The 14,261-nt window shown below is 41.3% G+C and overlaps 1 protein-coding gene across 4 annotated transcripts in view; it reads left to right on the top strand.

Annotated features, from left to right (window-relative positions):
- MCTP2 (multiple C2 and transmembrane domain containing 2) overlaps positions 1–14,261 on the top strand; it is a 116,470-nt gene that overhangs the window by 97,899 nt on the left and 4,310 nt on the right. For all 4 annotated transcript variants that reach the window (XM_063412108.1, XM_063412110.1, XM_063412109.1 and 1 more), the window contains 2 exons: positions 9,701–9,810; positions 12,172–12,281. In XM_063412108.1, coding sequence (XP_063268178.1) covers positions 9,701–9,810; positions 12,172–12,281 — 220 coding nt within the window. The remainder of the gene's footprint in view (positions 1–9,700; positions 9,811–12,171; positions 12,282–14,261) is intronic.

The raw sequence follows: 14,261 nt of genomic DNA, 5'->3' as shown, positions 1-14,261 counted from the left end.
TGATTTGTGCAGGGCTGGTTAGAATTTTCTCAGCGTTTCTTTCAGAGCATGGGAAAAAAAAATCAGTTTTAGTTCAGCAGCTGAAATGTGGAAAGAATTGGAATTGGCAAGGCCTGTTTTTTATTTTATTGGAACATACTTACTCATTCTTCTCACTGTGAAAAATTCATTGGATTTTTTTCCAAGTTTATCAAACCACAGTGACAAATGATAAAAGGATTAGAGGGCATGACATATGAAGAAAGATTAAGAGAACTTAATGTATACAGCTTGAAAAAACATAAGTAAGTGAAGGAGGATCTGATAATCTATAAATACTTTAAAGCTAAAAGGTGAGGAATTATTTAACGAGCAACAGCATGCAAAGGAACATTAGCTGTTAGGAAGAAAATGTTCATGAGGGGATGTGAAACTTTCAAATTGCATACTAAGTTAATAAGACTCTTCTTGAATATTCTATGTTTTAAAAATGCTACAGTGAAATTGTTGATCATTAAAAGTAAATCAATAACACAGCTAGCAAATACACCTTAACTCTTCTCAGTCACAGACCCAAGGATTGAAGCTCAGCAGACTAATTGATGGGAACAGTTATTTAAATTTAACTTGCTCTTCTGCTGTGGTTATATTTTAATGAGCAACCAGAAATCCATCAAAGTTATAAAGTGAAGTTTAGGCAATCCAGCTGAATTACAGGTTTCTTGCAACACACAATAGTTGTTTTAATGTTCTCATTTATAATTTACTCTTCGCATTCTAAAATTCGTCAACTGAATGGACTAATATCTGAAACTCATCAGAAGTTGCTAAATGAAAGTTGCATCTTTTTCAAAAGAATACTGTATATCTGTAAAAGTCAGTAATTTCTGTTTAGTGGGTACCTGGTTCTAGACACCTGTAAATATTATTTGTCTGATGCCTGAAGGTGTAACTTATTCACTGGAACAATCCTATTTACTTTTTTCTATTTCAATATTCCTGTTTTTCCCTTGCATGTGCTGAGGTGGGAAAAGAGAAGTAAGAATGTAATAAATAGGTATCAAATCCTCTGTTTCCTGTGGTATGCAATAGATCCACTGCTGCAATTGTAAAATATTCTAGGTTACATTTACTCTACGTTTAACTCCAGTGGCTTTGGTTCTCTCTACAGATACAGCTGGGTCACTTCAAGATGGATTTAATGATTTTGGGGTTTTGCCTCCCCCCAAACAGCTTCACTGTCATTCCCTTTCTTGGTTTATTTTAATTAAGTTGTGCAGGTTTGGTAAAACTCCTGAGAGTCAGTGTTGAGCTGTTGATGGCTTGGCCCTACCAGTTCGTAGTGGGAGCTGCCTGTCTCTCCATTTCACACACACTCCACACTGGTAGCACTGGCTAAAGCTCTCACAACAGACACCCCCAGCAGGCTTTCTCATGGAGATAATAACTTACATCCCAACATTACAGTAATAATTCATAATTCATCCTAGTTGTTACGGGTCCATGGAATTCTGATGCAGAGTTGACAGAAGAGACAATTGCCAGCCCCTAAATTTGACCCATGTCCAGGGCTGTGCAGAATTGCCCTAATGTCTTTACTGTGCCTTGTGTGTACCCCTGTGCAGCAGTGATGGGCCATGCTTGCATGACCCCCATGACTTGCATCTTTAAGTACATTAGGTTATTCTAAGTCACTTTTCCAAGTCTGAGGGTGGCCAATGCTCTCTGGGGAGTGTAAGAAAAATGTAATTTTATGACACTACCTCATGGCAATGTCAACATTTAAACAGACAACTCTGCTTTAAAAAGAAGTCTGTGTATTTTTTTTTCCTCCCTAATACAAGAGCTCCCAAAGTTGAAATCTGCTAGTTGGGCTGTGGTGTACGAGGTCACTGTTTCTGTTTCCTGTCATCCTGCTGTATCAAAATACTCTCACACAGAGCCCTTCTGGGTTCTGCTGCCTGTTAGACATAACAGACCGTGCTTCTGGGAATTGTAACACACCCTCGAAGAGATGAACTGTTTACAAATTATAAATACACAGACACTTAGTTCAAAAACCCAAGAGCAGATTAACTCCCTCCACCTAGACTATCTGTCTTAAATGACAGGGCTTAATTGCCAACTCCCCCATCCTTTCCCCCTCTGCCCTCCCCACATACCGGCAGGGAGGGCTGTAAAAGATAGCAGAGCTCTGTCCCTTTGGCACGAGCCCCTCAGTGGATAAATGCCTTCTCGGATTTGTGCCATCTTGGACACGGAGTTCAGGCTGTGTCCTGTCAGCTCTGGGGTCTGTCAGGCTGAGTAAGGATTGTTTTAAAATTACATCACTGGAGCATCTTTGGTCTGCCTGTAAGAAGGTATAGACAAGCTGCATGCAACTCAGTTTCACTTGTCTGATTGCTGACCAGTTTTATTTATTTATTTTTTTCTGTTTCTGATAATGACTGTAGAGTTTCAAGAGCAGACAGTTACCCTGTGAACGACTGTGTCATAGCACCTGACTGGAAAGAGCCTTGGAGTCTTTTCCATTGTCTGAATGAAAGTTTACATCTCCATGACAGACAAAATTAATTTACTACTATTTTCATGTCTGGTAACTGATTCAAAAGAAAATCAGAGACAAAACTAAATCAACAACATTTCCTGTGGGGTGGCTTTTTTTGTTTGTTTTTCAGGGTTTTTTTTTGGAGAGTTTCTCTCCTGTGGTGAGTCAGTGTAGTCCTGCTTGGGTAGTGCAATGTAACAGGGAAGAATCAAATGATACTGTGGCTTTAAGCCAAGTTATTTGGCAACTTCCAAGAAATGTTTAGTATCTCATGTATCGGAAAAAAAAACAGAAGTGGAAAAAAAAATCACCAAAGAATAAAAATTCAATGCCTTTAGTGTAGGAAATTCTCTGTCAAAAACAGGTACCAAAGATACACAAAGTTTTATGAACACAATTCAAAAAGACTCCAGCCGAACAAATTAAAGTCAAATTCATCCAGTAGCAAACAGCTGACATTTTCCATTTGAGTTAGATTCAGCATGTGGAAACCTTCCGTATGGATCTTATTTGTACGGGTGGATTACGATGAAAATTGCATTAATTTTCTCCGCAGTAAAGGTCAGTAATTGAAACATGAACCAAGAGTCTATTGTGTAAGATGCTATATCCCCATACTTAGGAAAGGTCATTCAAGACAATATCATCTCATTGTTTTCTTCTCTGGAAGTTTAAATAATTTCATTAGTTTTTTCTTTTTCTCTTCAATACAATTGCAATATAATATTTCAACATCCTTCATTAAGATTGCTAAAGAGAAATGGTGGTAAGGACTTGAAAACTGCCCCTTGATACATAGGGTACATTCAGACTGACTAGGAGCATCCATGTCCTCCATAAAATTATGGACAAAAAGACCCAGTGCAGGAGATGCTTTGGTTTTGCTCTGCTTTTTTCCTGGGAGCCTTCTTTGAACAAGAAACTGGAAGTTAAATGATCTCTTTTTAAGTCTTATTTGCACAGCAGCATTGTCTAGGGCTGGTCTTACCCATAGGCATCCCATAAATTGGCAGTTTTTATATCAGTGCCATGAGCCACCCACTCATAGGTTTAGAGGTGATGGGGGAGAGGAGTTGAAAGGAGGTCCTTGCAGAAGACTTTTAGATATCCTCAAAAGAAACCTTAGCAGCCCTACGGCACTCCAGATTCTCCCTCTTAGAGAGAATTACCTACCTAGATATAGGTAAAAGCCAACACTGTAACTTCTCCAAATCTCTGAAAAAATATTAAGTAGCACTAGGCAGGTCACAGGACCTAGCACATGAGCCTCAGGGAGTTCTCCTGCCTTAAAAATTCCAACTATTTAAAATGTTGTTAAATTTTTTTTTGAACTGATGAGATATATGAATAGATCTCTCTCTTGTACCCCAAATTGCTAAAGATAATTACCTAGATTATAAGTGATGATCCAGTAGTTTAAGTCTAATAACCACATGATTGTTCTTAAGTCTTGTGTATTTCCAGGAGAAAGAACTTACTTTGACAACATTTATTTTCTATCCCTTTCCGTTTTTTAAATCAAAGGTGACTGATAACTCTGTATCTCCATTCAGAATTGATTCTCGTTGCTTTTTAAGCATGTGTTCCTCATCTGAATTGTGTTTTAGTCTATTGTGACTGCTGATATTGCTTCAAAACTTGTGGCAATACCAGTGGACTCTGGGTTACTTTACACGTCTATGAAAACGTGAGCAAGTACAGAAAATGCTTCTTAAGCCCCCTGCATTTCATGCCTGTGCATAGAGAAAGAAACTGAATCACGACCTAGGGTTTTTCACATAAGATTTTTCTTATGGGCTTGGCTTATGAGACTTTGGCTGGACCCCTGTGCATGGATGAAATTCATCTGATGTTATAGGCAGAGAAGGTGCAGGCGTGGCTGAACAAGGCATGGAGTGGTCATCTTCTGCCCTTCAGGGAGTGTTCCCCAGCCTGAGCTGCAGGATGATGTGCTGTTGCTTTCCAAATGTGTCAAGACCGATGCTGCTCTCCCTCATACCAGTCTGAAGTGATTCTGTTGGCTCTGGTGGAATTATTCCAGATTTCACACCTTTTTAACTGAGAGCATAAATTGACCTGTATGTGTTGCATTTCCTCCGTTTGGTAATTATTTCAAGTACGCTCAGATTCGCTGAATTTCCACGGGCAGGCACATTTGCAGCATGGTGTTAATAAACAAAGAGATCCTGTGATGCACAGTTTCAGGGCTGCACGAGGCACTTGCTCAGAGCTTGGCAGCCATCCCCTCGTCGTGCCCATCCTCCTGGGAGTGCTGAGGAGCGCTCCTGGACACGCAGCAGACTCTGCAGCACAGGGCAGGGCAGTGACTCAGCAAGGCAGATCGCTGGGCTCCTCTCAGCAGCCCTTGGCTCCCACCAAAGGCAGGAGCCAGTTCAAGGTTGCTGTGGTGACTGTTTGCAAAGCTCTGCCTGGAATTCGTTTTAGCTACCAAGAGTCTGTCTGTCACTCCATGGCTGCCACCTCCCACTAGAGCTTCGTTCTGCTGCTAGACTGGAGTGTTAGTGGAGTATTGCCTGCAGACAACAGAGGCCAGTGGTCTGCTGTTTATACCCAATAAAATCCTTTTGGTTTCAGAAGTTCTTCATGGAGGAGTATTTTGGCCCTAAGGTGTTGTGTCACAGGTTTTGCTGGACACTGGTAAGGTCGGAGTTTTGTAGTCCAGCAGAGAGCAAGTTGCAAATTAAATCCAACTTTGGCTAAGTCTGCTTTTCTCTAAATAACTACAGCATGCTTTGTTGGTTTTTTTTTAAAGCAGAATAATAGTGGAGCAAAAAGGAATGCATGCCTGAGCTATTTTCCTTTCTTTTCCCTTTCCATCAATCTTGTTAGTTGCTAATACACTGAAGAATTAATAACTGGTACATTAGATAAATCCTGGTAAAACATGGCCCTAATGTGCTTGTAGCAGCAGTAGCATAATGAGATAGCTACTGTAAGAAAGCTAATCCTGAAAGTTAGGCCAGCCCAGGGCTGGGCAGACTAATTCTTCCAATCCCTGAAGATATTCAGGATTTTCATTCCTGATTGAGCTGCCTGTATCATGTTTTCTTCCTCCTTTTGCATTAATCCATAAATATGTTTTCTCCTCCCCTTTTCCTCATCTTTGCCCCCAAGTGTTCCTCAGCTTTATATATTGAGTTTCCCTTGGCACGCCAGAAATCTGCTGATGAATACCACTTGTTTGAAAGTTGCATGCAAGATTTTTCTCTGCAAGTGTTTTCTATGAAATCCAAGTGAGCAAGTATTATGTAGAACTTACCCATGGCTTCAAGCCTAACTTTTCGTTGTGTGAATATGATATTTGCAGTATACATCAGAAATACACTTAGAGAACAACAGCAAAAATGGTCTGTGCATTTGGAGCAGTCGCTTGCTGGTTTGGATGTATCCAGGGGAAAAATATTTGAAGGGTAGATTTAAAAAATAGGAAACAGCTTTCTGTAAAGATGAAATCTATTAATCATTGAAACAAATGATCAAAAGAAGTTAGGGGATCTCCACCATCCAAGCTTTGAATTCAGTAATGGATGCTTGGCTGGAGAAGAAGCGCTAATGGGTGGCATTTGGCCTTTGTTCCAGAGCAGACAACTGAAGAATTTCTGCCTTCAGTGTCTTCCCCCATAACTCTCAAGATTTTCTCTCTCAAGTCCAGCTCTGACTGTTGTAGCTCACCCATTGTGAATTGCTGTGTGAGTGCTGGGGACATCCTGTCCTGGCCTGCCCCATATTCCTACTCTCTTAAATTCCTCAGCATTGGGAGCCCCTCCATGCTGTGGTTGGGTGAAGTTTTCTTTTGCAACTGACTCTAAATGTCTCAGAGCAGCCTAAGTTCCTACCAAGGAAGGGAGATCCCAGAGCTGTGGTAACTCTTCAAGTGTTCTTCCATGTCCTGTTTAACTGTTACTTCTTTCAGAAACAGGAGAATCTAGGAGCATCTTCCAGTACAACAGAGATTTGGCCTTTTCATTTCTGAGTTCAAGTTGATGTATGTTAGGTGGAGACAAAGGACTTAATTTCTGAAATTGCTGGGTCTTGGCTGGTGTTGTTTTTTTTTTCCCCTCCCTTGACATGCTTAATCTTCTGAAAACCCCCTTTTGTGGTTTTGTTCAGGCAATTAATGTAGAAATGAAGGATTCTTAAATCAGGATATGCAAGGAAGGTTTGAAGTAACACACTGATTATATAAATAATTCTCAGCTGTAAATTCATTTTGATGGAGTTAATTCTTTCTCAGAGGCTGAAGACTAGTTTTGGTCCACCCACACTGCTGTGATCAGCTAAGAAATAAAGGAGGAAAAGGCCTTGAATTAATGGAAGTTATCACAACAGGTTTTAGGGAAATAATGCCAGAAACAGGCAGGATATTTTTTTTTCAATTCATGCAAAAGGTTCTGAGCTGTGATCCTAAACTATAGGTATCCAAATCCAGTTTTCAAGCAGTATAATACACTGAGTCCAAAAGAAAACAGAAAAGAACGATACCCGAAGAGGATGGAGAATTGTCTGGGTGGTGGGACCTTGCATGGATGAGGAAATGTGTTTAGTGGAAGGTGTATTTTGGATTATTTTTTTACATTTTCCACGAACATGGTGGTGTTCAAATATAGGATTCTCTGTGTCAGTTACCCATTTACTAATAAATAGGGTCCAGTGACTGTCATCCTGATGGACCCTTACTGCTTCTGACACTGCTTTGTGAGGCACTGGCTTCACAAAGCATAAACAACACTCCAAAACCTAAATAATTTGGAAAACCCCATTTGTTGTACTTCATTTGTCTGCTTCCCTGTTGCTTAACCAATGACCTGATAATCCTGTCCATGTGTTTAGACTGCAGGTTTCCAGAGCAAAACAACAATAACAAAGAAACAACGTTGACAGATTCCCAGGATTTTCAAACCATTATGCACACCATGCATACTGCATACTTACAGCCTATTTTTCTCTCGAATAACTGATTTTATTTACAAGGATTTCTAACCCCAGTTCATCTCTGCCCTTACACTGGTTGGCCATATTTTGCATCAGAAACTGAAAGCACTGTTGTGATTTTAGGGGTGATTTTAGCACGGGGCCAGGTGAGCATGGGCATGCAGTTGTCCTGACTTAGGGACTGGCAGTTTCTGCTTTATTTCCTGGCTCTGCTTCGTGGCTGCAGCAGGAGCTGTGCTGTGTTGTGTTGGTTAAACTGCGTTATCACCACATCTCTGAGCTCCATCGAGGACGTGTAAATGAAGTCAGCATGATGCAGGCAGAGCTGGTAGATGATCTTCCTTGCAGCTCTGGGCAGCAAGAGTAGGCTTGCCCTGCAATATCACTTTATTTAAGTGGTTTCTTTAGCCCTCTGCATGGATTTGGACAGAATGAAATTCCCACTGTCTGGTTTTCCATGAGCTGCTCCCCAGGTTCTGCTTCCAAGTTTGGTGGAAAAAAAGCCAACTATGGCTAAAGGATCATTGTACCATTCCAGTGAGGAAATAGTTAAATATAATTTCAATGTGTCATTTACATTTGAGCCTAACGAGATTATAACTGGAGCTGTGTGAAAATGACTTTTTGGTGCTATTTTCACATAAACTGACTATTTATTTATTTATTTTGTTCTGGGGTTATTTCACACCCCAAGGGTTTCATTTTTGTTGGTTGTTTTATTAATGTAAAAATACTCATTTTCACACCCAAATGTGTGATTATTTAAAATGCTGCTTCTATTCATTGTGCACTGACTTGCAACCTAAAGGCAAATATTCAAATGTCTGGAGCTTGATAACTCCATGGTGGTTTTGGCTGGCTTTTTTAAACTCAAAAAATTACTGGGAAGAGAAATGGGCAGTAAGTAATTCCAAGTGTATAAGGGCTGCATTCCCATGCCTGCCTCTCAGCATCCAAGGATGAGTCCCAGGTTATTCCAGCACCCTCTGTAGAGTGGTGCCCTGTCTCAGCCCCATACAGAGCCTCTCCCAGCGTGGTAGTGCCAAAATGCTGGGGCAGGAGCCCTGTGTGATTTTAAACAACCTCTGACTCTGTCCTGCATGGAGGAATAATGTGGATTACAACACAGAGGCAGAATTGCAGCAAAAAGTCTCTGGCCCTTGCTCATTCCCACCCACACTCTCCTCTTCCTTGGCTGGTGTGGGCCACAGAGAACAGGGATACAAAAATGTCTTTACCATCATCTCCCCTCTCTGGGGACAGATTGGTTAAAAGACAGCTTAAAATGTTCTGTTGGTTTGAGTTTTTTTGTTGTTTTATTTTTTTTTCTAAATTGGACTGATTTTTAAGTGTCTAAATGTGATGTAAAATCAGTGTCCAGGGCTCTGCATTTTGTAATAAGTGAATGTTTTGCTGATTTCTTGCTAGAATATCTGCAACCATGCCAATTTGCATGCCTGTATGTGTGTTAGATTGCTGGCAAAGAAATGCTGAATGCTGATAATTGTATACTGGTTTTCAAGCCTGATTTAAGTAATTTTGATTTTTAATTCATTCTATGCTTCCTTTTTATTTCTGCACATGTGTAGTAATGTCCTGTAATGTTGTTGCCTAAAATAAGCAGTAAGAAATGAAGTTGAGATGGCTGCTGTAAAGGGAAAAATGACATTTTTTCCTTTGATCCTTTTTTTTTTCCCCAGTAAAAGAATAAATCTCTCTATACAGAATACTCAAAAAATATTGCATTCACTATCTTGCTGCTAATTTATACACACAAACCAGCATGGCTGTGGGGAGCCTACAAAGCTCAGAAAAGTGATATTTAGAAGTTCTGCACAAGAATATTTTTGTTTTTGAGGAGCACTGAGCAGCCAGCACTCCACATCAGGGATGCTCAGCAGCTCTTGTGCTTTGGCATCCAATTGTGTGAAATCCTGGTTGAGATCCTGCAGTCAAGTTGTGTTAGAAGATGAAGAAACCTCTGCCCATGTTGAGGAAAAGGAAGAAAATACAAGGATCTATACAAATAATGTTAGTTCCATGTGATAAACCCAGGGTGTTGGTTCTGTCTTTTCCTCCAGTGAAATACTTGAGGTCCTGCATAGATCAGCACTGCTGGAAATCTTAGTTTCACCATATGTCTGTGAACAAATTATTAAATTTGTTAAATATACCCAGCAAATTATTAAATGTTTTGGTTTTCTGGTTTCTTTTGATTAGGAATCTGAGAAAAGGGGGCTAATTGAGAGAATCCACATGGTCCAAGATATTATCATAACTGTTCAAAGCATCCTGGAAGAAATAGCATCGTTTGGAGAGAGGATTAAAAAGTAAGTGATATTTTTTTCTTGCTTGACCGTGATTTGAACTAAAGCAGAGACAGGAGGATCAAGGTGGTGTAATTGCCTTGCTCCAAAAATGGCTGCAAGGTGCATCAGGAAAAGCTGGCCAGTCCCACCACTGCTTCTTCTCTTACAGTCTTTATTCCAATAATACCTTTGCAGAGCGCAGAGGAGAGGAGAAGCAGTGTTCTTTACTGATGCAGCTTTCATGTTTGCCTGAATTTCTGCTCCTGTTTGTTTGTGATGGGGTGGGGAGTCGTGGGTGCCACAGATGCTGCCTGAAGATGTGGGCACAGAAGCATCAGGCGTTTCTTTTTCAGTCCCATCACAGAAAGTGGCTACTGATGGTCAGCGTTGCCTTTCCCACGCCCTCCCCATGCTGACCTGGCTGTGGGGGTTACCAGTCACTTGTGTCCCTGGCCAACACATTGATCTGCTTCTGTCCTTACCATTTTGAGCTGTCTGCTTCCTGCTGGTGCCACGAGGAAGCCCAAAGGGGGTTTTCAGGGTCTCATGGCAAGGCGAGAGGCACAGAGGGTGTTCCTGACCTTACAAAGGAGGGAGGTGAAGAGCCTAAAAAAAAAAAAATCCCACACACAAACACACACAAACCTTTTATAACTCAGTCTTTACTGGAGCCTAATTGATCCATATTGTTGTCTGTTTTGAACACAAAGTGATGGTTTGTGACCGAGCCTCACTTTAATGAGGAGCTGGGTTCAAGCTAAAAATACAGCAACCACATGTGCTGTGGTGCCACGGCGGACACCCCAGCTGGGGTGGAAGTGGCCCAAAGATGTATTCCAGGCCATGAACAGGGCACTGTTCTGCCCAGCTGCATGGCAGGAAGGCTCAAAGCACTTAAACACTATTAATTCTTGTATTCATTTGGGTGACAATGGTCTTAAAGAACACGTTGGGTATTAATGCGGACGCCCGATGGAATTTCAGAAGAGTTCTGTTGTAGCTCGGCAGTGATGTGCCATTAAAAAAAATTGCTATCAAAGTTTTTTTTGTAAGTGACAGACTGAATTGTGCTACAGTTTCCGTCTGTCACTCCAGTTACACAATCATAGGGAGTTTTCATAGTTTAACTCAATTGAGCTGTTTTGCTATTTTTTTTTTTTTTGCTTTAACTTAAGCTACATTGATTGATAATGATGGGTCCTCTCCCACCTATTTTTACTTAATATTTAATACGTCTATTGAAGCTTAAATGTAATTCTTGAAGCGTCCTATTAATTTTATCTGTCAAGGGAAGTTTGTCTTATTTTATAGCCTGATAAGTGGTCCAGATTCATTCTCTCTTCTTCCTACTCCCCATCACTGTGATATGATGAAGTTAGCAGGCAGATTGTGTGAAACAGAGATGCCCAGATCCATAAATCCACCTGTGGACTAACAGGCATCCTTGTAGTCCAGGAATCTCAACATTTGGTGCAGGGCATAGGGTTATGTCTTACAAGAGCACAGGGGGACAAAGTAATTTCAGAGATGTGTTAGCAGTGGCTTCTCACCTTCAGTCCATCATTGACTTGCAGATGAGAGGTTTGAGTGAAATAAAATCCTGTTTTTCACTACAGTGTGGCCAAAGTCTGAAATGCTGTAGTAACTGAGCCTTTCAAGAGTGCTCCTCTTGGGAAAAATCTGATGGGGATTGTTGGCATGCAGAAGCTTGGGCTGCTGCTGGCTTATTACAGCTTATCCAAGCCAGCCTCCTATATTCAGAGTCGTAAAGAATTGCTGAAAATGTAAAGGTATAGGAGAAAATGTATGTGTATGTAGACAGACTTATATAGAATATAATGGCCATAATGTTATATGGAGAAATTACTCAAACTGCTCTTTCACAGTTTGGCTTCATAATTGATCCAATGCCAGTTATTTGTTGGGGTTGACCCTGGGCAGCTGCCACTCCTGGGTCATGCCCTGGACACACATCTGGTGTCCTCTCCAGTGTGGCCAGTGGAGCTGCCTCTGCCCTGTCCCCAGATCAGATAATCTGCTCATGAATAATGGAGAGCTGACTGGAGAGCAGAGATGTATAACAAGTGCAACACAGAGAAGAAGAAACAAAAACAGCTCACCTACACTCCTAACAACTTCACTGAGCTCCCCAGGGCTCCTCTTCCCTTTCCTTATCATGGTATCTGCCTCTCAGATATCTCCCTTAATCCATTATAACATCCAGGTGCAGGAATCTGCTTATCCACCTTCCAAAGGGTCTGCAATTTACAGCACATCTGACTGCACTGTTGCAAAGAGGCCATTAAATTATTATTGGGCAGCAGAGCACAAACAGTGTCCAAGAACAGAAATGTTGAGAGGGATTGTGTTTTTTCCTTACAGCACATTCAACTGGACGGTGCCTTTCCTCTCTGTCCTGGCCTGCTTGGTCCTGGCAGCAGCAACAGTTATTTTGTATTTTATACCACTGAGGTACATTGTTTTAATCTGGGGTAAGTACTCCACTGTGTCTCATTTGTATGGGATAAATACAATATATGTCTATGGAGTGAAATCAAACAAACTTTAAACGACCTGTTACACAGACAAACAAGTGCTGTTGCTTAGAGGTGAATAAAGATGTTATGAACTTCTTAAAATTACCATTTCTCCCCCCTGGGTTATCCGATAATTTGCTTTTCTTGGGGCTCTTTATAAGTTTCCAACAGCACCACAAGAAGAGCATTAGCCTAGATAAGCTACTTTCAGTGTGTTATTATTCTTCTGCAGGAAAGTAATTAGCTTCCTGGTGCTGGAGCCCTCCAGCTGGGAAAGGGTAGGAAGTGGACAAGATGTTTTTGCAGAACTGGACCATGTAGATTTGGACCCTGGGAGCCTTCTGGGTCTGAGTATCCTGGCAGTCAGGACAGGCTGTGCCCAGTGGGACACACTGAGCATCTCCTTTTGGCATGGGTCAGAAAGTATTTATATGAAGATACATTATGAACTAAAGGAGGAGCTTTTAGAAAGTAAAACTTTCCTGGTGGCATAATGAAGAAATGTGAGATCATCTTTCACAGCAGAAGATGGCATTCAAGGGCATAGGACTAAGGGGAATGGCTTTAAACAGAAAGAGGGCAGGTTTGGATTAGGTATAAAGAAGAAATTCTTCCCTGTGAGGGTGGTGAGGCTCTGGCACAGGGTGCCCAGAGCAGCTGTGGCTGCCCCATCCTTGGGAGTGTCCAAGGCCAGGTTGGACAGGGCTTGGAACAACCTGGTCTAGTGGAAGGTGTCCTGCCTGTGGCAGAGGGTTGGATTGAGATGGTTTTTAAGATGCCTTCCAACCCAAACCACTCTGATTCCAACTGCTGAAGACTTTCTACATTTCCAATGACCTTATTTAGGGTGCTAACTTTTATCTCAGCCCTTAGGTAGAAAGGTGTGAGGAACATAGTGCAGGTAAATCCTCACTGACCTGCAGAAGCTCAGCCCCAGTGTGGCTCAGACTTGTAGGGACCCCCTGTCACCCCTGGGGCTGAGCCATCAGCTGCTGTCTTGGGTGTAGAAAAGGGAGGGAATGAGAAGGTGGCATTAAAAAAAAAAGCCATTTTTGGGCAACAGCAACAAAGAAATAAAGGATTAAATCAAACAAAAGAAAGGGCAGAAGGAAAGGGGAGAAATTGCTGGGAGTAAAAAGTTCAGTAACAGAATATTGTTGTTCCTGTATGGAAGACATGGTGAGTACATGAAAACTATACATCCATTCAACATCATCTAGAGTGACAGGGCCTTCAAATATGATACATGTTAAACAACTACCCTGTGGCAAGGCCTCAAAAGACCTTATGGTATTTTCTGTTTTTTAAAAATCAGGTACACAGAAAATTGTGTTGTCATTTTGCTACAAGTATATGGCTTAAAAACTGAATCTCAGATGTGAAGCAGGTACATTTCAGGGAGAGGAGAGGGCTGGAGCAGCCATCACATTTGAAATCACTTTCAGGGAAACCACTATGAGATTTTGGACAGGGGCATGATGGAACTGAATGCTGTATTATGATCCTCAGAGGCAGCCAACCTTTGAATTTTTTGCTATTCTTTAAAATGGGTTAGCTGATTTTCTTCACCTAGAAGACCTTAAGAGAGGCAAGAGAAGACCTTATGAACTTCACAATAATATGAAACATTACACTCCCATGGATCTTCTGTCCAGACTAGGGACCACCTCTGCCAACTGAAGCTTAACCAAGTCCATGGAGATGGACTGCTATTGCTGCAGTTAATAAGCCTAATTATTCACACAAAGATCAAACTAAAGTGAACCTTGTGATAAGGTTTCACAGTGTCCCACAGCACCATAATATGGGCAGTTTGGCAAATGTGGCTCTGCAAGAAGTGGATAAGCCATGAGGGATGAGGAAGGGAAGCTTTCATTTTCTGAAGAGATGGAAGGGAAACAAAGCCTTTTTCCCAATTATTTTCAGAGCCTTCCA

This window comes from Prinia subflava, chromosome 15 (assembly GCF_021018805.1).
Source record: "Prinia subflava isolate CZ2003 ecotype Zambia chromosome 15, Cam_Psub_1.2, whole genome shotgun sequence".
Classification (NCBI taxonomy): Eukaryota; Metazoa; Chordata; class Aves; order Passeriformes; family Cisticolidae; genus Prinia; species Prinia subflava.
This window is presented reverse-complemented; position numbering and strand designations above follow the sequence as displayed.